Below are 22140 nucleotides of genomic sequence, written 5' to 3' on the forward strand. Positions count from 1 at the left end.
GTGAGTGTGCGGACGCCAGGTGCGGGGGGTGGCCCTGACCCACAGGGCGGACAGGTGCTGGGGACCGGAGGGGTGCGTTTCCGTGCAGCATGGCCGGCGGGGTGCGGCTCACGGGCTTCGCCTGGCGTCTCCGGCAGACAGGCGCACACGCAGGCAGACGTGAGTCCGTGCGCTGCCTGCGTTGTCCCTGAGCTGCACGTCAGTCGCACGTCAGTCGCACCGGGGCCGAGTCACGGCCTCCAGCTCGGCCTTATCGTGGTCCACGGCGGCTTGTTGGAGTTCGGAATGGAGTTTCTTTTCTGTTTCTCCTTTCTGCCATTATTGATTTCTTAATTTATATTTAAGCTAAGCCCATATCACATTGATTTTTCATCCCCTGAGCACCTCTGGAGGAGCGAAGGCAGCCTGAGATTTTAATTTAGCTAGGCGTAATCTATGAGGGAGTCTCCTCCTTGGTGCGTGCATCTCTCTGTATGTCTGTTTCCATATAGACACACGCACACGCGTGCACACACGCACGCACGCCTTTCCTAGATGCCAGGCACCGCACCAGAGATACAGGAACCCGGAAAGTATCACCCTCGTCCTCGGGGGCTGGAGAGTCTCATTGCAAAGTTCTCAGGTGACGGATGCGAGTGCCCGGGCCGGCTGGTTTCTTAGGGAACAGCTAGTGAAGCAGCTTCCTGTACGCTCTAGGTGGTGGGCACGCCCCCACACCCCTTCCCGCCCCTCCCCTCCTTCCTTGTAAATGTAAAGGGCTTGCCTGGAAAAACGAGACACCATGGATTCACACAGTGAGCAGGTAGGAATTTGAGAAGGGCCCAAGAGGTCTTGCAGGTCACACTTCCCGCCTGACTCCCTAGTGAACCCGGCGGTCGGGTGCTCGCCACAGACCGGCACGCAGCGGAGAAGCAGGCGTCAGGGTGTCGTGGGCCGTGCGGTCCTGTTTTTGTCACCTCCCCCCCACAATGCTTGTACGCACTGTTCGCATGAGCATAGATGGTGCGGAAAACCCCCCATATTGTCACCTCAGGGGGCGAGGGAAGCTTATTAACTTCCTCTTTGTACATCTTTTCTTGTTTGGCTTGTGGTAAGAAGCATGTTTTACTTTTTTAATTAAAAAATCTAATAAAGTAGAAAATGAATAAATAATAATAAGATGCACCCGAGGGCCCCGAGCCCCGTTCCAGTGTCCCCAGCAGCCTGGTGGCTGGCCGCCCCGCGGGACCGCGGCTCCTGGGGCCTGCGTGCCGTCGGGACGCGGTTCCGTGCGTGCGGACGAGGACGTCTCCGGGCCTTTCTTACGCGTGCCGCTGTCCGCACGCTCTGCCGTCGGTCACACTGCGCGCCCCGGCCTGGCCCCGGGCACTCTGCCCGTGGGTTTCCCGCTCGTGCCGTGGACGTCGGTGCTCGGTGTGGGCCGAGGCCCGGCCTCGGGGGCAGCGCCTGACGGCCACCGCTGGTCTGGACGTGAGGACAAGGACAGTGGCGCGGCTCCCGCCCCCGTGGCCCCAGGAGCCCCCCGGCCGGGAGGCGGGTCCGAGCACCTGCTCGGTGGCACGGGAGGACGCCGCGGACTTCAGCTGTCCCTGCTAGTGCGTTCCCCTCAGCTCCCCTCTGCTACGGCGGTGAGATCGGCCGGGCCTCGGGTCTCCCTTCTCTCGCCGGGTCCCGCACCCCGCCCAAGCCCGGACTGTAGTCCGTCTCTGAACCCTCCTCGCGAGGCTCCCAGTCAGTCTCCGTCTCTCGTCCGCAGGTCCCTTCACCGACGTTGTCACCACCAACCTGAAGCTCGCCAACCCGACAGACCGCAACGTGTGCTTCAAAGTGAAGACCACGGCACCGCGCAGGTACTGCGTGAGGCCCAACAGCGGGATCATCGACGCGGGGGCCTCGATTAATGTGTCCGGTAAGTCCTGAGCCCGGAGGCTGGAGGGGGGGCTGTCGAGGCCCCGGGAGCCGGTGGGGTTTCTTGAAGCTGCTGCTGGCGGTGCAGCGAAGCAGGAGGGTGGGCATCTCTCCCCAGCCCTCCCAGCCCAGTGGGCCCCACTGACCTGTGGTTCTTCCACAGCGAATGCTTCCTTGGTTTAATGCTTACAGCCTCTGTGCCTCAGTGGGTAGAACAGAATCACAGTGGCAGCTTCAGACTCCAGAATGAGTTTGGTTTTCACTCCCTTGAAATTAAATCTGCCCTTTGGCAATAAATAAAAAAGGGCTAAACAAACTTAATTTTACTTTGCGGGAGAAAGCTAAATGGAGTTATTTTCTTATTTAAGCTAAATGATTTCTGACGTTAAGCTCGTGTCATTTCCAATGATTGGTAACTGCACTTTACTGGTTGTGAAAAGCTCGGGGAGACGAGGGCTGAGGAAATTGGAATGTAGTCAAGGGTGTGAGTTTTGTGCATGTCTGATGGCTTTTCCCCCTTCCGTCAGGGAGCGCGTGTGTTTTCCAAAGTCCAGCTTTTGAAAAGATGCTGGTAAAGTGCCCAAACTGAGAATTGGCTTTCAGAATTAAGGGGATGTAAGTGGTGGGTTTGAGTCGCACGTATTTTAGAAATGAAATCAACTTTCAGCTTATTAGAACTCCTGGCCCCAAGGATGCTTCTGTGCGTGTGAAGGAGCCGCGGGGGCGTGTGTGTACCCTCGGAGTGTCAGGAGACCGTGTCCCAGCGGGCTCCGTAGCATTAGCAGCCACGACTCATTCCAAATGGGCACCTGGCTGGCTTTTTCCATGACAGGTTTTGATTGTGATACATTTGGCTATTCACTTGACACCTAGAAGAAAATGACTCACTTCTTTGGAAGGATAGGAGGTGTTTCATTATCTGATCGCTCTGCAAACTCTTGCTCCCTGCATCTGTCGGTCTCCCTCACCGAGGCGTGCCTGCGCCAGCTGTCCCCGTGCGCTTCTGTCGGAGGCTGCGCGATCTGGTCTGCACTCTCGAACTGACTTCTTATCCAGGAGAGGTCGGGAGGGAGGAGCCCACATGTTCACTGAGGGTCTGCAGCGTGCCGGGCCCATGCACGTGTTCTCTCCCGTAGTTTTTGCTGTCTGCCCTGGGAGGAGGGCGCCGGTACTCCATCGCACCGAGGAGGGCACCGGCGGTGGAGGGCTCTGGAAACAGGCCCAGGCCCGCAGGGCGTGGGTTACTGTGCCTGGCTCTGAAGGCCAGGCTCTGCCTGGGAGTGGGAGCGCGCTGCAAGACTGAAGGGAGGGAAGGGCCCTGGCTGGTGCGGCTCAGTGGATTGAGCGCTGGCCTGCACACCAAAGGGTCTCCGGTTCGATTCCCAGTCAGGGCACATGCCTGGGTTGCAGGCCAGGTCCCCTTGGGGGGCGTGCGAGAGGCAACCACACATTGATGTTTCTCTCCTTCTCTATCTCCCTCTCTTCCCCTCTCTCTAAAAATAAATAAAATCTTGAAAAATAAATAAAACCCACATTGGTTTCCATTTTTCTGTTGAAATCAAGGGCAGCCACATCTTTCATTCCCTTCTTCCGTTGACTTTGCTTCCCCATTGATTTCCTTGCCCATACCACATTTGAGCAGAGGTTGTCAGTAGATGAGAATGACCAATTTTTGCAGTAAATACGGGAGTAGCAACACAGCTTTCTGGATAAAATAATCTCAACAGGCAGTTGTACAGTGTAGTTGTGCTTTCTGATGTTCTGCGTGTGTGTGTGTGTGTGTGTGTGTGTGCGTGCGCGTGTCTTCTAGAAAGATCTATCCCTCTCCATCACAGAAATGCTTTTTAAAGTAATAACTGACCCTGGGCACTTGTTTTGACTTATGATTACCTACTGAAGGAAGACCAGGACACTGTGGGTGTGGCCTCTTGGGGCAGATGAGAACTGAAGGTCCAGAGGGCGGACGTGGTCATCTGGAGTCCCTGAGTGATGAGTGGCAGAGTTGATGCCAGGGGCCAGGGGCCCTGGCTCCCGGTCCAGAGGCCCCGAGCTGCCTCGGCAGTGTCAGGAGGCCTCCGCCCGCGGGCAGGTGGGCACCAGACGTGCAGTGCCCAGGCTCAGCGTGGGCTGGACTGGGGGGAAGTGGTTGAGTCATAAAATACCTGCGTCTCTGCGGGTCTTCCTCCTACATGAGACAGGAGCTGTGTGCACTCGGACAAGGGTTCCTTGGCTTTTATTCGGTGTGTGTCTGTTTCAGTGCTCGAGCTGCATGTGGGTGAGGCCCGATGTCGTTGTGTTCCTGGGACACTCTCGCCCGTGGGCACAGGGAACTGGCGCCCGCGTGCTGCGGCTTTACTGTATCGTTTACTAGACGTTCATATCTTGGGGTTAAAGGCACTGCACTTTTGCAAGGGTCCTCTGAGATGCAGTTACGTGATGCCATCCTGGGGAACACGCGGTGTGCCCGGTCCCTCTGGGAAAGAGGCCACCCTCAGGAGGCCAGCCACGCAGAGTGTCCAGAGACCAGCCTTCGCTTCTTCCCGGGTGCACTCGTGGCCAAGCGTGGCCTCGTCCACTCAGCTCAGAGGTCACTGGATTTGGGGTCACCAGAAACCTGACTAGGAAGCCCAGCCGTGCCGTTTAACTTGCTGGCTGGTCTTTGGCCAGGCCATCAGCCTCGCTGGGCTGCAGCTCTCTCATCCGTAACCAGGCGAGTCGGAGCGTTTGCCGCACTCCCTTGGCTGGAGGCACGCTGCAGAGAAGGGCTTCCGCCAGCCGTGACGTGAACTGGCCGGTTTGTGGTGGGAGGCTGAGTGTGCGTGTTTGAATTGCCTTTTTAGAAGTACACTAATTACATACATCTCAGTAATTTATGGGCTTTTTCTAGTTTTAAGAAGAAATTTGTGTTTTTTTCTTTATATTTTCTGCATTTGTTTTAGAGTGAAAAGCTGCTAGTGGTTTTTCAGATAGAATCTATGGAAAGGCGGCCATCGAGTCAACTTCAGATACTACCGGCGTGGCGCTGCCCGCAGCACACACGCACCGCCACCTGCCTGCAAAGGGCGCCACTCACACGTTGTTTCTCTGCCACTTCCGAACACCCTCAGGGCGCACAGCTGTCAGGGGAGATGACACGCCATTCCCGGAGAGGGCAGGGGCTGCAGAGGAAGGGGGAGCAGTGGCACCCGCCCCTGGAGCTGCGGGGCTGGCCCGAGGGACAGCCTCCAGCTGTCGGATGTCTGTCTGTGAAGACACACACTGTGAAACTTACATTTTCTTTTGTCAAAAGTCCAGATTCTGACCTTGCATGCTATTTTCTTCAGAAGATGGCAGATCACCTCATCGGTTTCTTAAAAACAGCAACAGCTCTGTTTTATGAACTTTGGTATTTTGGAGCTGGTCACTCGGTCCGTGATTTGAGCTTTTCCTTGTTCTTTGTTTTGCTTAGGGGCTCGTCTCCCCTCCTTCCACGAGGAGCCCCTTCTGGACCCCCTGGGTGAGGCTGTGCAGTGGGAGGGGCACAGGTGCTCCCGCTCTCGGCAGGTGGACCGGAAGGCCATGGTTCTGGCCACTCACACCCAACCCACACCATCTACCAGAGATGGTTTGGAATTATTCGGGTCTGGACCTCAGCAAAATCGGCACACTTAAATGGAGATCGGAGAAAAGGAGATTGGATTTTTTTCCCCTGAGATTTTAAATGCAAAGAAAACAGAACTTTTTGAATTAACAAGTTTGAAACAGTGGGGGGCCTCCCCATTCGTTCTGGCTGTACAACATTAAATCTGTTCTCTGAACTGTCTAGTGGGGAAATATTTTAAGGTAGATAATTTCTGAAAATGTCTTTGTGGTAAGCTGTTAGTGGTTGTGGATTTTTTTTGTAATACTGCAGTTTAATAATGAGGGAGTTTTCCATTAATATTCCAAACCATGTTTGCCAGCGGATATAGCAGGTGAAGTGGTAAAATTATGGGCCCATCAAAAATACTTAGGCTTCCTGTAATATGATATTAAGTTTAATATTTTTATAACCTTCACTGAATTCTAATTTCACTAAAGTAGCGAGCACGCTTCCGTTTGCAGTGCAATTATGCACATTGGTTGCCTGCGTACCACGCAAATTAGAAATGCAGAATATCTGTGTAATGGGAGGGGCATCGGAAAGCGTCATTAAAGATGCCAACATTTAGGTGCAGGTACGCTTTACTAAGTGTACCCTGGGGACTGAAAATGGTTAGAGACAAACAAACACAGATCTTCTCGTGTCTGAATCTATACTTTAAATTAAAATTCAAAGAATTAAGGAGCAGTATTCATTCCTGACACAGAGCCCTTTTCAGCACTTATTTCAGTCACATTTAAGGCATCAAGTTCTTCCAGTAAAATCCCGAGGACAGACAGTGAACATCAGCAACTCTTCTTGGATGGAAACATTGGTCAATTAACGTAAATTGGGTAGTGTTGCAATTGACAATTAATCCTTTTAGGTTTTGCTGATGCGGTTTAGTGGAGCTGCCTGCTCGCTCCGGACCGGTCAGCCTGGGGCTGTGGCACCCGGGCTGTTGGCGCCAGAGCGAAGCACACGGCCCGCAGAGAGAGAGCCGGTGTGCACCCCCCCCAACCGCACCCCCCCCCACTGGCGGCGGGGCAGAGCCCACTGCGGGGTGGGGTGGGGCGGGCATCCTCACAGCGCCCACCTGTTTGTGTGATCCTTGCTTTGGAACGGCCTCTCTGATAAGGGAAGCATTTTACATGTGGTTTTCATGAACCAAGTGTGTTGCTCTCGGATGAGAACAACTGGCATTCACACTTAACAGGGATCTCTGATCTTTTCCAGCACATGAAAAATTCTGGTTTTATGAGAAGAATCTACCAACAAAAAATAAGCTTAATTATTGCTTTTGAAGACTTTTTAAAAGTTTACTGTAATATTTAAGTTTCTTAAGATAAATTCTGTCTCACTTTTTCTGAGTGTGACGCAGTCGATGTGGTCCGTCCGTTTTCGAAGGCCAGCAGGGCCCACAGGGGCGGGTGTCCCCACTGAGCTGGAGGAGCTGGAGGTGCCTTCGGTGCCGGGGCGCGGCTGCGGAGCAGACACTCGGCAGAGCTGTGGGGCGCACCAACTCGCGTTCTCTTCACTCATTACAGTTCTTTGGGCATTCACCCACTTACCCGTCACACGGCAGAGTGGAGGCAGGGGGCAGCGAGAGGTGGCCAGGGCGGGGACCGGACAGGAGCCTGCCACGAACACACGGTGAGAGCTGGGCAGTGCGGGAGGGGCCTGGAGGGACCGCAGCCCCGGTGCAGGCGCCCTCCTCCGAGTGTCCGCTGCGCGGCTCCAAGACGCCTGGCGCGCAGGCCTCGCTGCGGCGTAGGTAGGGTGCGGCGGGCGTCCCCGCACACCAGGGGGGCCGGAAGAGGCCGCAATGTTTCCACTCTAAAGCGGTGATGGCGGCCGGAGGGGTGCGGAGCTGTGGAAGAGGTGTGTATTTTTAAAGACGTTAATTAAAAAGAGGGGACGAGCCTTGTCTTCTGACCAGAGCCTGCGCGTGGCACACCCCGTCCTCCGGTGACATCCGCCGCGTGTGCATCTCTGTGCGGACGGGCTCGTCGGCTTGTGGGGCTCGGTGCTCTCGGCGGGCTTTACCGACCTGGGGGAGACACAGAGACGGAGGTCAGTGTTAACTCATTTATGAAGAGGTAGAGTTAATTATTTACCTGCTAGGCTCATAGTCCCCTCCACGGGTCCCTGAGTAGGCAGAGGTCCAGGGAAGTGGTGATGGTCTCGGCGTCCTGAGACTCCCAAAGGAAAGGATAAGGTGACCCATAGTGAGGGTGCGCGGTGGAAGCCAGTGCGAGCTGCCTCGCTCCAGGCTGGGGTGACACTGCCGTGTGGTGTCCGCGCTGGGCGTCTCGGTCTGGTCCCGAGCCCTGGGTTGCTTTTGGTTAGTTTGAAACCGTGGCGCGATGGCTCACTATTACACCAAAATGCCGTTGGGCAGAGAGCGGCCTTTTGGTGCACAGACTGTGGGGAAAGGAGGAGGGAGGACGGCTGTGGCCAGAGGGCTGGGAGTGGGGCCTTGCGCTGCGGGCGGGGCAGGACAGAAGTGGCGCGGGCGGCAGGAGAGAGGGGACGCTGGCCGGCGGCCAGGGGTCGGAGCGGTGCCTCTCTCGGTGCTTCCCCAAGGAGGCGCGGGTGTGGGAAGGGAAGAGGGGGCACGTCCCTCGCCCGGTGAACACCTGCGGGTGAGTCCCCAGGGTGGGACACTCGAGACGCAAGGTCCCGGTCGCGGTCTCTTCGGTGGAGAAGGCAGACACGTGTGAGGAGGAGCTGAGGCGTGTGCGGAGCCGGGCCCGCTGGCTGGCTGGCAGAACATGTCCCCGGTGCGAGGGAGGACGTGGAAGGGCCCTCCGGCCGGCAGGCGCCCCGGGGTCACAGGGCAGCGTGTGTGCTCGGGGGGGGGGGGGGGGGCTCCTGGGCCCGCGGGCAGCATCCGCTGGGCACGGGTCAGCAGCGCGTGTTCTCGGCCCCACTCTGGGCCTGCCAGCGAGCGTGCCGGAGCTCTCGTGTCGGTGGTGGGTGGAGCCCCGACAGGTGGGGCTCTTGACGTGTGAGCAGGGGACCACCAGGGGAGCATGCCGGGTAGGGGCAACGTGCTACGAGGAGACTTGGGGGAGGACAGGACCCCGGCGCTGGGCACACGCCTGTGGGACCAGTGGGGGCTGTTGCCGGGTTGCGTTCCGGGAGGCCTGCCGAGAGCGGACTGCACAGGCGTGGGCCGGTGGGCTTCCCTGCGAAGTGGGAGGGTCTGGGCTGAGGAGCGCCACAGCGACGAAGCCTCCGGGAGGGGCCCGTCGGTGGGCTCACGGGGCTGGAGGGCGGTGCGGCTTGGCTGCCAGAGAGACGGGAAGGGTCTGAGTTGGAGAGTCGAGGTGCCTGTGCAGGCCTGGGCTGAGGTTGGTCACATAAAACAAGGAGAGACATTTTGAAGATAAGATTCTGAGATAAAATAATAGTAATAAAGCACGCGCTGTGGTGCCCGTTAGACTTTTATTCATTAGCTCTGTTAACACGATGATGCAGATGAAAATGATGTGACGTGCTTGGGTTCTCACAGGAAGCTTTTATGCTGCATTTAATCAAGTCATCATTTCTCCAAAGTGTGTGTGTGTGTGTGTGTGAGAGAGAGAGAGAGAGAGACAGAGAGAGAGAGACAGAGAGAGAGAGGGTTAAGTATATGTAGTCTGCATCTCTTCTCTTTTGAGGAAAGTCTGGGCTCTTCGATCCAGCGTCTCAGGACCCCCGAGCCCTTTCCTCCCAGGACCCCGCTCTGGCCGTGCGTGCGGCAGCATCACTTCGCAAAGTATTCGTGCTGGCGAGTGGCGCCCGGGTCCCCAGGCTGTCTCCTGGTAACAGGCTTCTTTTTAATGTAGTATCAGCAGATACATTTTAAAAGTAGGATAGATGGTTCATTTAAGAGGGTTTTATCATCAGTGTCTCTGGTATTCAAGTGAAATAAATTAAGTTAATGGGAAGCTCTTTTATAGCCTGTCATGGAAAAAGTACATAATTTCTGTCACAATTTGCATGTACGGAGCAGAAAGAACAAACGATTAACAGCATTTATTCTGTCATGTTCTCATAAAGCTCCAGCTAATAGGGCAGAGCCCATTGAGTCTGACGCACGCTGGCAGTGGCCGAGACGGACAGACTTCCGGCGTGCGCTGGGGGCCGCGAGGCAGGGCGCCGGCCCCGCGGGGGCCTAGGAAGTGGTGTGGGGCCTGAGTGGCCGCTGGACGGCTGGACCCCTCACTCCTGCTCGCCGACTCGGGAGCCCCGAAGGAAAGGAGGGCTGGTGGGCAGCCGCCACCTCCTTCTGTTCGAGGCAGGAGGAGAGTCGTCTCCGTGGGGCGGGGGCCGAGTGCCCCCCTCCCCCACCACGATCCTGGTGGTTCACCAGCAGTTCGGTTTCCCGCTCCCGCCGGCCTCCCTGGTGTGCTGGACACCCGTGTTCACGTCTCACAAGTGCCCACCTTTGCGGACGGATGGATATATTTTTTAAGATTTTACTTATTCTAGAGAGGGGGAAGGGAGGGAGAAAGGAGGAGAGAAACGTCAATCAGTTGCGTCTCCTGTGTGCCCGACCGCTGGTGGCTGAGCCCACACCCCAGCAGTGGGCCCTGGGCGGGAATCGAACCGGCGACCTTTCACCTGGTGAGCCATGCTGGTCAAGGCCAGAAGGGATGTGGACCTGCCGCCTTGGCTGTCTCCAGTGCCCCCTTAAGGGGGTGAATATCGGTCACGCCGTTCCCCACTTACTTACATTCCTGTTTGGCACGGAGGTCTGAGTGCAGACGACCCCCGGGCTTCAGGCCTGCACTGTGGGGTCCGGCGGCCGCAGGGCGGTTTGGTTGGAACAGCACGGGACCGCTGTCCCCTTCCGGTGAGGGGCATGTGTACTCCGATGCCACCGAGTCCCGGTCCGTACCAGAACGCAAGGCTGGGTTTGTGTGAGACTGCTTCCTCTCTCACCTGCAGTGTCTCCTGAGCGGGGGTGCCCCTCCTTGAGCCAGGTCACCAGGGCGGTCCCCTCCTGCAGGGCCTCCCCGGGCGGCGGTGCGATGAGGAGCGGCAGCGCTCGGGCCCTCCGGCCCAGGCCCCACGCTCTCAAAGGCTGGCGGCCCACGGGGCGTTGTGTGTGCGTTGTGTCCATACTGCACTCATGAAAATGCCAAGGTGTTACGGGCCTTTTCACCTGTGCTGACACTCGGTGGCGCCGGGTGAACGGCGGGCAGGGAGCAGACAGCGAGCGCCTGCCGGGCCGGCGTCCTCGTATCTGGCGCGGCCACACATGTGTGGCTCCTCCAGAAGGGCCGCTTCCCCTCGGGAACAGCCCCGACGGAGCTGTGACACAACGCCACGCCCTGACCATGCCTGGCGGCACACCGTCACCCTCCGCCCAGAGAGCTGGGCGCCGTCCGGGGCGCTCCTGGGCGGCTGCCTCTTGGACTTGAGAGCCACGCGACTTGGACCCGGGCCTGGGCAGGTGCGTGCTCGGGCAGGAACGCAGCGAGTCCCTCCACTCGAAAACGCACGGTCACTGGGGCCAGCGACACAGCCCAGGCGCCAGGCAAGCTCGGAAACTTGCTCCGGCCACCAAGGGCTTCCCGGCTTCCCCGGCACCTCACCACTCCTCAGGGAGGTCAGTGGAAATAGTAGCGGACGTGATTCTCTTGGTACGTGACGACACATGTCAGCGTCGGAAGGCCGGTGTAATCCAGCTAACACAGCACTACACAGTCCAGTCGGAGGTGCAGGAGACCACGCATCAGCACACGTCGCCGGGCCCCCGCGCCTGCATCTGTGCGTCTCCGTCTGTGCGCGCCGTCCCAGGGCGCGGCCCCTCCCCTGCTGCGGGGCGGCACGGCTGGTCCTGAGGCCTCGGAGGAAGGACTGGGGAAGCCCTGAGGTGGGGTTCAAGGGGAAGAGAACCCTGCCGAGCACCCAGAGAAAGGGTGTGGAAACCCCTCCGGGGAGGAGGGCAGGGCCCCGCCTCCAGGCAGACCACGCACACCGGGCGCGCCCTTCTCCGCGGCGTGACCTCTCTGTGCTTGAGCCGTGTCGCCTGAGAACAGGCGGCGGGCCCGAAGCACGGAGCCTGGTCACTGGCAGTGGGAGAGGCCCCGCCCACGTGAGCCCCTGGCACGGCCGCCTTTCCCGTGTGCGAATGCGTTGTGTTTCGGAGACTTTACCTAGATGCGTGGCTAGGCACAGCCTTGTAGCAAGTACCACGTCTTAAGGTGACCGTCGGGGAACGAGCAGGGGTGTGTGCTAAGGAAGCTGGTCGGAGCGCGGGGTGCGGCCCTCCCAGGGAGCCTTGAGGTGCGGCCCCCCCGGGTGCAGCAGGAGAAGAGGGGTGTGAGCGTGCAGCCCGGGAAGGTGTTAGCAGCACGCACGGGCAGAGTTGTACTGCAGCGATCGCCGTGGTGGCCCTGCCGTGGGGGGTGGGACAGGGGAGCGGACGCAGTTCCCCACGGGCCTCGGGCTAGTCTACGGAGTTCATGATGACCTTGGACTTGGACACGTTTTCTTGAGCAGAGCAGGCCTGTGGCATGTCCGCCCGGCTCCCCTCTCCGTGAGGGCTGCGTGGTCGGCGGGCTGGGATTCGGGAGACCAGGTCCCATCCCACCACCTCCTGCTTCGGGCCTCGGGCGAGTCACCCAGCTGTGCAGGGCCTGGGGCCTGGGACCTGAGCGGCGGGGAAGGTGCCGGTCCTCGTGCCCGCGCTCTCCCCTGAGGCCCGCCGGGCTCCGGGAACGGGGCGAATTGCTTCACAGCCAACATGCAAGTGTTGACAACTGGCTGCTGCTAACCAAGTCTGACCCTCCTAATGAACTATTTTCTTTCTCAGTGATGTTACAGCCTTTCGATTATGACCCCAATGAGAAAAGTAAACACAAGTTTATGGTTCAGTCTCTGTTTGCGCCCACTGACACTTCTGATATGGAAGCAGTAGTAAGTACGGACCGCTTCTTTCTTTCTCCGTGGCTCCCCTTGGGCGCGGAATTGCGGGTGCATGCGCTCCAGTGAGTCGGGCCTGCTTCCAGAGGGGGCGGGGCTCCCGGGGCGGGGGTGTACTTGGACTGTCTTTATGGTTGTTCTAAAAATTTTGATTTTAACATTTTATGGAACTCCCCAGAATACTATTCCTTTCTGACTTTTCTACCTCAGTTTCCCCTAGCACTTCCTTGTTCTGATGGGTTAGGTCTTGAATGGTTTGCGGGTTCTCTCCCTTTTCCCCATCCTGGGCCCCACAGAAAAGGGTCCCACCCGGTACCAGAGTCCGGAGGGGTGAGAGTTCAAAACTTAGTGCCCTCGGCCCATGCTTTATTTATTTATGTGTTTGTTTATTTTTTGCTTGGTTCTGGTAAGCATGATTCTTTTTCTTCTTTTTTTTCTTTAGATTTCTTCATTTTTTTTCCTGCTTAAATGCATGTTTAATTTTGTTAAAAATAAGATGATTTCATTTTCATAAAATAAATAAATGGTACCCTATTCCTGATTTTTCTGGAGGAAGGAGCACAATGGGAGCTCCAGGGCCAGCCTGAGCCCCGCACATTTGAGTGGAGGAGGAGGCGCTCCCAGCTGGGAGGGGAAGGCGGGGCCGCCGGGGCGTTCCCACCGCTTCCCGCCTGCCAGCCCACGCCAGGGGCCCCGCCAGCGTCACGGGGAGGGCCCACTCTCGCGGGCTGGGACTCTCACTCGCCCTCCGAGAATTCGATGCCAGGGCCTGTCCCGGGCACAGCCGCAGTGTCCCAGCTTGAGCTTTCCGCTCGTCTGGGAAGAGGAGGCCAGCCGTCTCCGTGCTGTGGGGCCGCCGGGCGGTGCACGCGGGACGTGCCCGGGCGGGGTTCCGAGAGGGGCGGGGGGCGGGGCGCCCTCTTCCTCTGCACGGGGGTGTGGCTGAGGCGCTCCCCGCTTCCGTGTGCCTCCTAGGCCGGGGCGCCCCTCCAGGTGGGTCTGGGCGATCGAGGGGAGCGGGGCGTGCACCAGGCGCAGACTGCCTGCGACCTGGGCGTGTCGGCGGGCGCTGCACGGCTCGTGGTGCGGGGCGAGGGCGCGGGTGTCCGGGGCACGGAGGTCAGCCTTCACTAGCGCCGCGGCCCCGGGCAGCTCCCGTGGGCACGGCCAGGTGGACGCGTGGGTGCTGTGAAGGCGCTGTGTGTGACGCCGCCGGCGGTCTGCGGGAGAGGGGACGCCCGCCTCCGTGTGCTGGCTGTTGCAGCCGCCTGAGAGGGGTTTGTGCAGAGTGCACCGTGTGAGGTTTTTGGAAATACCAAAATGAAAAGTTCCCTGTAATTTGTTTATCCTTAACCTGACCACTGTTGACTAAGGAAAGCCTTGTGCTTCTTCATTTCAAAATATTAATCTTTGGATATACAGAAAAAATGGCAAAGTAACCACTCACATCACCTTCACCGAGACTCACCGTCCGGCGTGTTGCCACACCCGCTCCATTTTTGTCACGCAGTCTCTCCTCCACTGAGTGTGGGGCGCAGTGCTGCGGCCTCAGAGAAACCCACACGGCCGCGGTTTTCCGTGGGCCCCAGGGGGTCTGGAGTTCTTGTTCCGGCAGAGCAGCGCGGCCTCGTCTGTCTCATCTGGCTTGGGAAGCCTCAGCGTGCAGGCTAGGGACTTGGAGACCGCCCCACACTGCGTCTGCGCGGCCTCTTCCTCGGGGTTGAGCTCGGGTTGAAGGTTGTGTGGCGAGAAGAGTCGCTAGGCGATGGCACGCGTGCGTCACGTCAGAGGCATCTAGTGCTGGTGGGCCCTTGGCGACACTGCGCTGGACTCCTGGGTCAAGGTGGGGACCACCGGCTGTCCCTGGTGTCGGAGCACCTTTGCCCCGGTGGCTCTTCTTAGGGAACCGGCGACGCTCTGAGTACGCCGGAGGCCTGCGAGCGTCCTGCCGGCCGGCAGTCTTCCTCCCGGCGGCTCCAGCGTCCCGGCACGGCCCTTGCCCGGCGCCCTCGGACACACGCGTGTGCACACGCACAGACTCAGAAGCGCGTCGGCAGCGTCCCCCCCGCCGACTGCTGCTCCGCTGGGGTCGCCGGGACTTCTCGGGCGGCCCCTGCCAGGCACCCACCCGTTCCCCACTTTTGGCTCCGGGTGCCTGTGTTGCTCTGGCTGCCTCCTGCATGGCCCTGGGCAGCGGCGGGAGGCTGTCCCTTCTCCCTGGGGTAACCTCCCTGCCGTGCCAGTCGGCCTGCAGTTGTCAGGACACCTGAAGTCCCACTGTCCGCTTCCAGAGGAGGGGAGCTGTCCACACGGACAGAACGCGTTGGGGGTGCACCACGGAGAGGCGTGTGCTGGCCGACGGGCCCGGCTGGGCGCTGGCGGAGCGCTCCGGAACCCCTCCCAGACGGGATGCGCCTCCTCGGGGCGGGGAGTGTCCACAGGTCTGTCTTCTTCTGAAGAGCCAGGGTCAGCGCTGGCCCCCTGACGCCCGCAGTGGGCCCCCCGCCCCACATCTGCCTGCGGACAGGCAGCGGGAGGGGCGCTGGCTGGCTTCCAGGGGCCAGGCGGCGAGACCGAGTCTGCGGTGTGCACTGAACATTGGGAAAGGGAGTGTGTTTAACCTTGTCGTGTCAGAGACGCCGAAATCTCGGTGGACCTGGTTCTTTATTTGACGTACGTCGGGGCTTTCTCATTGAGAGTATTTTTCTGAAATTGTCAGTTATAGGAAGAAAATTATTCTTCCAGCAGCTTTATAATATCCTGATTATTAAATTTAAATTGTTTTAGTGGAAGGAGGCAAAGCCGGAAGACCTTATGGATTCAAAACTTAGATGTGTGTTTGAATTGCCAGCGGAAAACGATAAACCAGTAAGTATGTTTCCAGTTAACAGTGATTGCATGTTGCGAGCTGATACTTATTTGCATACCGTCTCCTGCAAAACCAAGATTTAAGTTGGCAAAGTATTTTCCTCTTTCTGATGTATGAAGGGGGAAAAAGCTGAAGTCGACACATAAGTGGGCCCGCATGAAATCAGCCTTTGAAAGACTTACAGAAAGACAACTAATTGAAACAGTTTTTCCCCTGGCAAAGTGCAGCCCATTGGCTGTTGAAGTGTCACAAAGCCCCAAGAGTGTCCGTGGCCTGGCAGACTCACCAGTCACTGTTCAGTGGGGGTGAGACGCAGACGGGGAGTGGCCTGCCATCTGCCGAGAGGCCGATGGACAGGTGCTGAACACGGAGGGTCTGTCCGCCGTTGTGCGGAGTCCTGCCTGCGGGTGCCCAGCCCGCTCGGCCCCTGGGCACCACCTCTGCCCCCCTGAGCGCACCTCCCTCCCCGGCACCCCTGCTCGGGGAGGGTTTTGCGGCCGCACGCTGCGGCCGTGGGGCCCCGCACTCCGCCGTGGGCCTGCCTGGGCCTCCTCGGACGCCTGGCTTCTGCCCACCAGGTACTGGCAGCGCCCCTAGGTGTGGTGGCCGCAGGTGGCCGCGTGTGCCCCGAGGGGCACAGTTGCCCCCGCTGAGCATCTCCTGGGCTGCCGGAGGGGTGAGGAGGGGCAGTCGCTGGAGCAGCTTCCTCTGGGCCGTCCCCCCTTTCCCTTTGTGTGGAGCCGAGGGGCGACCCGCTGAGGACAGAACACTGAAGTGCTGACACGGACTCCCTTCAGACTAGCCCGAGAACTTGCAGTTGCATTAAAAACACAGCTGGGAGTCTCGGCAGAGTACCAGGTGCTCTTGGCTGCTCCTGGCGGGCCTCGGGCGACGGACCTGCTCTGAGAACATCGCCCCACAAGGCTTGTAGGAGCGCTTTGGGCCTGTGGCCCAGCTCCCCGCCCGGCGTCAGCATGCTTTGTTGCGCTGGGCCTCTGCGTTGAGCCGTGTGTCGTGGGAAGGGCGGCCTTGGACGCTGTGGGACTGTGTTCTGGGCCTTGCTCTGTGCTGCGTCAGCTTTGCAGCTGGGACCTCACACTCCCAGTAGCCACCTGGGAACTAACAGGGGGCGCTAGGTGAGTGGGTCCCAGTTACTGCGTTTCCCCGGCACAGCCGAGCCTCCACGCCCACCCTTCCCCGCCTCGCTGACACACACCCCCTCCTCAGCCTCAAAACGGCGCCTCACGCAGGAGGTGAGGGGGGTGTATGTGCTTCCACAGACCGAAACCCTGCGGGCACCGCCCCTTCCCCGCCCCCCAGCTTCCCGGCACCATGTTCACGCAGGGAGCCACCCTCCGGGCCGTCTCTGGCCTCCCGCCCCCACCCAGCTGGTCCTAGGGACGTTCACGTCCTCACGGTGACCGTGACTGTGGCTCACGACCCTGCACCTGCACAGGCACCGTGTGCTGATTTCTGCACGGCAGGGACCCGCCAGCACAGCGCACGGAGCCCGGTTCTCTGTCCTGGGAGTGGCGGTCCGGCCGAACTCGGTTGTGTGCCCCGTGCGGGAGTTCCGGGGTCAGCTGCGCTGGGCCGTCACGATACCAGATGGAGGGGCCTGCCTCAGAGGCCCGTGCGGAGCCGGGAGACGCTGCCCGCGCACTGTGGCTGAGCTCCGCCTCACTGTGTGTGAGAAGTCCTTCAGTGTGTAGTTGGTGACACGTGGGCTTTCGTTTGTTTCTGAACAGCATGATGTAGAAATAAATAAAATTATATCCACAACTGCACCAAAGACAGAAACACCAGTGGCGTCTAAATCCCTGAGCTCTTCCCTGGACGACGCCGAAGTCAAGAGGCTGATGGACGAGTGCAAGCGGCTGCAGGGCGAGGTGCAGCGGCTGCGGGAGGAGAACCGGCAGTTCAAGGTAACGGCCTCTCCTTCCCCGGGGGTCCCCAGGGGGTGGGGCCGCTTCGCTAGGATCTGGGGGCGGCTCTGGCTGGCGTGGCTCCGTCGGCTGAACGCTGGCCTGCGAGCCGAAGGGTGGCCTGTTCCATCCCCGGTCAGGCCCCGCGCCTGGGCTGCGGGCCCAGCTCCGCAGTGGGAGGGGGCGCATGAGGCAGCCACACATCCGTGTCTCTCTCCCTCTCCTTCTCCCTCCCGTGCCCTCTCTCTCACAGTAAACAAACAAAATCTTAAAAAAGAAGATCTGGGATAGGGAAGCTGATGAAGCCCTGAATTTGTAGAGTTGTTTGTGTTTGCACATTTGTCTCCCAGGAAGAAATTCGTAGTTTTCATTCGGTTCTCCGAGAGTCCTGGAACACCTCCTCCCCTCCCCCATCAAGAACCCGAAGTTTCTCAACTGTTTAAACTCTTATCCCCTTGTTAAAAAAGCCAAAAATAGCCCTGGCTGGTGTAGCTCAGTGGATTGAGTGTGGGCTGCGAACCAAAGCGTCGCAGGTTCGATTCCCAATCAGGGCACATGCCTGGGTTGCAGGCCACGGCCCCCAGCAGCCGCACATTGATGTTTCTCTTTCTTTCTCCCTCCCTTCCCTCTCTAAAAATAAATAAATAAAATCTTTTAAAAAAACCCAAAAACCCAAAAATACAAAAAAAAACCCTCCCGCCCTCCATTTGTGTAAATTGAAAGTAAGATTCGAGACCAAAATTAGAACGGTGATGGTTGTGGGAATCCCCATTTCCAACCCCACCCCGTCCCCACTGGGTGAGGTTCTCTTTCTGAGGGGGGTCGGTTCCGACCTCTGGCCCACTTGAACGCAGGTGCAGGGCTGACTTTGGAAGACGCTGGTGGGTCTGAGCCAAAGGCCCCCGTCAAACTGCGGCCCCACCGTGGAGCTTGGAGGTGGGGAGTTGTCAGAGCAGCCAGGCGGGCCGGGGAAGGAGGAGCGGGGTCAGGCGGCGTGGGGGGTGGCGGGAGGCCCGTGCAGCGTGGGAACGGCTGGTGGGACCCGAACCAGCCGGAGCCTCGCGGTCACGGTGTCCCTGGAACACCGGTCACCGGATGCCTCTACGGCTCCTTCAGCTCTGAGAGTGTGTCGTTTCAGACTTCGTCTTGAGGAGAGTGTTTCTTCTTTTTTTTTTTTTTTTTTAATTTTACTTATTTATTTTTAGAGAGGGAAGGGAGGGAGAGAGAGAGAGACATCAATGTGTGGTTGCTGGGGGCCGTGGCCCACAGCCCAGGCGTGTGCCCTGACTGGGAATCGAACCTGCAACACTTTGGTTCCCAGCCCGTGCTCCATCCACTGAGCTACACCAGCCAGGGCCGAGGGGAGCGTTTCTGATCTCTGATCACAGGGACTTCATTGCAGCTGAAATTTCGAGAGGGGCCTACCCCCACCCTGGTCACGCCCCCCACGCACGTAGCAGTGCCCTGGCTTTCGCTCCTGAACCCGCAGCCCCAGGCTCTCGGCACACCCGCAGCTCGACTGGCCGGCCCTTCCCTCCGGCCCTTCCCTCCCCCGGACGGACGCGGCGTCGGCGCGGAGCCGCCCGGCCTGGGAGGCGGCCCCCTGCCCCTCCTCTGCAGAAGCCTTCACCCCCTCACTCGGTGACAGCGTCCGGGGGAAGGTTACCGCGCTGACACGTCCCTTCTTGGCTGCAAGTCTAAGATGTGCCTAAAGCCTCTTCTTGAGTGCATTTCTCTTCAGAGCAGCTCTGTGCCACCCGAAGTGATAAATGGGTAGAAGCAGCCTCTACATGAACCCAGTAAAACAAACGCTGTGCTCGGCGGTGCCCGTGTTTGTTTTTGAAGGTGCTGGAATATCACTGGTCACTTGTCACCAGGCGGGGATGCTGGCCGTGCCCGCGAGCAGGGACCTTGAAAATACTCCCAGACCATTCTTGACATTAGGAGATTCTTTCTCCTGCCAAACACTGATGTTCTGTTTTGTGGTTTTTCATTCTTTTATTTGGTCAACACGTTTCCCGAGGCCCTGCCGTGTGCCCGGCACCGCGGGCACAGACGGGGCGTCCTGCCCTGCAGGGGCGCCCTGCTAGCACTGGGGCCGGGGCACAGGCCGCGCACTGCCTTAGATGGGCCACCGCGGCGGGGAGCCGGCCCCCCAGGCCTTGGGTCCACGCGGTGCACTGGCTGCTGGTCGTCTCCAGGAGCTGCCAGGCCCCTGCTGGTGGGCGGGAGGGGACGGAAGGGAAAGGAGAGGAGAGGAGAGGGCGGCCGGGGTGTGGGTCCCGGAGGAGCAGTGGCCTCGGGAGCCAGAGGTGCGGCTGCTGCACCGGAGCGCGGGGCCGGCCGCACGGTGGGGCCAGAGGGCAGTCCCGCTCCTCGCACGTCAGAGCTGGGGGGCGTGCCGAGTGTCTTTGTAGGAAGAACCCCGTTGCCTCTTTGGGAAACCCATGCACTGTGTAGAAAATGTTTGAGGTGCATGTATCACGTTTAGTCACATTTAGTCACATTTCAGTGTTCCAGAAGCCCTGTTACATGGGCAGGGAAAATCCAGCCGGCTGTAGGACCGGCTGTGGGCGCAGAGGAACAGCTGGGACGTGGCCAGAAAGGTGGGCGGGCCCCGGCCGGACCCCCTTCAGAGCCCTGTTCTCTGAGCAGAGGGGGCGGAGGAGCGCCCCCTCGGTCCAGGCTGTGGGAAGGCGGCTGGCGGCAGCGCGCAGGGGACCCTGGCGGCAGCGCGCAGGCGGCCGGAGAGGAGAGGGCGGTGTTTCGTAGCGGCCTCCGGCCGGCCCCCCACGGGCCTCCCCGTGAGGAGGGGACCACACCATGGCGGTGGGGGGGGGGTCCGAGTCGGGGTGTGAGCCCTCCGTGCTCGGCCGTCCGCGTGACTCCCGCTTCCGGTGCGCGGGTGGCCCTGAAACGTGCCTTCGCCCCCGCAGGAGGAAGACGGGCTCCGGAAGAGGAAGACCGCGCAGAGCAACAGCCCGGGCCCCGCGCCCGCCGCGCCGGGGAAGGAGGAGGGCCTCAGCACCCGGCTGCTCGCGCTGGTGGTCCTGTTCTTCATCGTCGGGGTCATCATAGGGAAGATCGCCTTGTAGAGGCGGCGGGTGCGGGAGGTCGACGGGAGCGGTGGGCCCGCCATGTCCGGGATTGAAATTCACCATAACCGTGTATAAAAAGAAATTAATGTATGATGACATCTCACAGGTCTTGCCTTTAAATTACCCCTCCCTGCGCGCGCGCGTGCACACACACACAAATGTAACATAATATAACGATCTTCTAGAAAGTAAAAAATGTATAGTCCGTGATTGGGGAAAAGAATGACCTTTGTTAATGACGAGGGAAACCATGATTAAATGACAATAATGGCATGTTGTAAATGTCATTTTAAACATTTGTAGACTTGGTCCACGTTGCTGGATTACCTCTCTGAAAACACGACACTCCCTTGCCCGGCGGCGCCGGCCCTCGGGGGGCGGAGCCCAGCGTGGGGGCGGTGCGTCCCCTCCACAGCCACCCCCGCTGCCCGCTCGCACGCCCCAGGATGCTTGCCCGCGTGCCCCCGGGGCCCTCAGCTCCTGGGGGCTGGTGTTCAGGGCCAGAGCCAAGAAGACCTGTGCTGCTGCGGCGGTAGCGCCAGACGGACTTGCTGGGGGCGGGGGCAGGGGCGCGAGTGGGGACGGGCCGCCCCAGCACTTGGGAAAGGGAAGTCCGTGCTTCGTTCTCTTCAAGGGACCAAGCTGAGTTACTGCTGGTTCGTGTAGTGGGATTGAGCTGTTATTCAGAGACATTTAATGCATATTTAACTTATTTAATGTATTTCATCTCCTGTTTTCTTATTGTCACGGGATTATAACGAATGCTGCAGCCCGAGACCAGCCGTGCCCCCCCGAGGCTGCTGGCCGGAGCCAGCACCGTTGTCGGAGGGCCGGGGGCCCTGCACGTGTGCAGGTGGGCGTGCGGTCCGTTGGAGGAAGGCTGGGGGGCAGCCGCCGGGAGGGGTTTCTCTGTACAAACAACCAACAACTGTCATGGGGAGGGAAGTTCCCGGCAGCGACAGTCCCCTCTGCATTGCCCTCTCTCAGGGAGAGGGGCGCCGGGCCCCCGCAGCCTGCGGCCAGCGCTCCCCCTCCGGCACGTGGCCTGGCCCGGGCTCGGCTCCTGCCCCCGGGCTGGGGGTCGGGACTGGGGAGTGGGCGGGATGCTGAGTCAGGGGTCAGTAGAAGGAGCCAGTGGTCCGGTGCAGAGGGGCGTGAGGGGGTCCTTCCAGTGGTCCGTCCGTCCGTCCGTCACGTGTGATGGGGAGTTGGGCTGTGGGGTCATGCTGCAAAGACCACTCCACTTCTGTTTGACTGTGTAGCATCTTGAAAAAATTAAAATAAAACCCCCAAATTAAGAATTCTTTTGTCGTTCTGTCACATTTGCTGCATGGGAGGATTTGTGGCTGTTAAGTTGTCACTGTTTTGTCATCAGACGGTTGATTTTAAAGTGCGCCCTACTTGTGAGAAAACCTGTCCGGGGTCTGTCCAGAAGTCGTCCAGCCATGCACTGTGAAAAATAGACACTTAAGAAGGTACAAGGAACATCGTGCATAGGACAGTGACGCCTCTGTCCCCGTCAGAGTGGGCCCCTGGGGACCTCACACCGTTCTCCCTCTCACCATCAGCTGCCCTGTCGTATTTTCCTGAACCTCACTGATGGTCTGAAGTCTCTTCCCTTTCAAAAGTGATTATAGTTTTAGGAAAAGCCAGAAGTCGCAGGGTGCCGAATCTGGGCTGTAGGGGGCTGAGTCTCCCGGGTGATCTGATGTTTCACCAGAAAACTCTGCACGAGACATGATGCATGAGCGGGCGTGTTGTGGTGGTGAAGCTGCCCATCACCAGCTGCCCATGGCTGCAGCCTCCTGAGTCTGAACA

The 22140-nt window shown here is 59.3% G+C and overlaps 1 protein-coding gene across 1 annotated transcript in view; it reads left to right on the forward strand.

Annotated features, from left to right (window-relative positions):
- The window catches only part of VAPB (VAMP associated protein B and C), a 46443-nt gene extending 24818 nt beyond the window's left edge, over nucleotides 1-21625 (forward strand). Inside the window, exons 2-6 of the mRNA XM_028524128.2 lie at nucleotides 1757-1909; nucleotides 12321-12424; nucleotides 15218-15298; nucleotides 17048-17224; nucleotides 20161-21625. Coding sequence (XP_028379929.1) covers nucleotides 1757-1909; nucleotides 12321-12424; nucleotides 15218-15298; nucleotides 17048-17224; nucleotides 20161-20319 — 674 coding nt within the window. The 3' untranslated portion in view covers nucleotides 20320-21625. The remainder of the gene's footprint in view (nucleotides 1-1756; nucleotides 1910-12320; nucleotides 12425-15217; nucleotides 15299-17047; nucleotides 17225-20160) is intronic.
- Nucleotides 21626-22140: the final 515 nt, after the last annotated feature.

Source organism: Phyllostomus discolor, chromosome 9, assembly GCF_004126475.2.
Source record: "Phyllostomus discolor isolate MPI-MPIP mPhyDis1 chromosome 9, mPhyDis1.pri.v3, whole genome shotgun sequence".
In the NCBI taxonomy this organism is placed as follows: Eukaryota; Metazoa; Chordata; class Mammalia; order Chiroptera; family Phyllostomidae; genus Phyllostomus; species Phyllostomus discolor.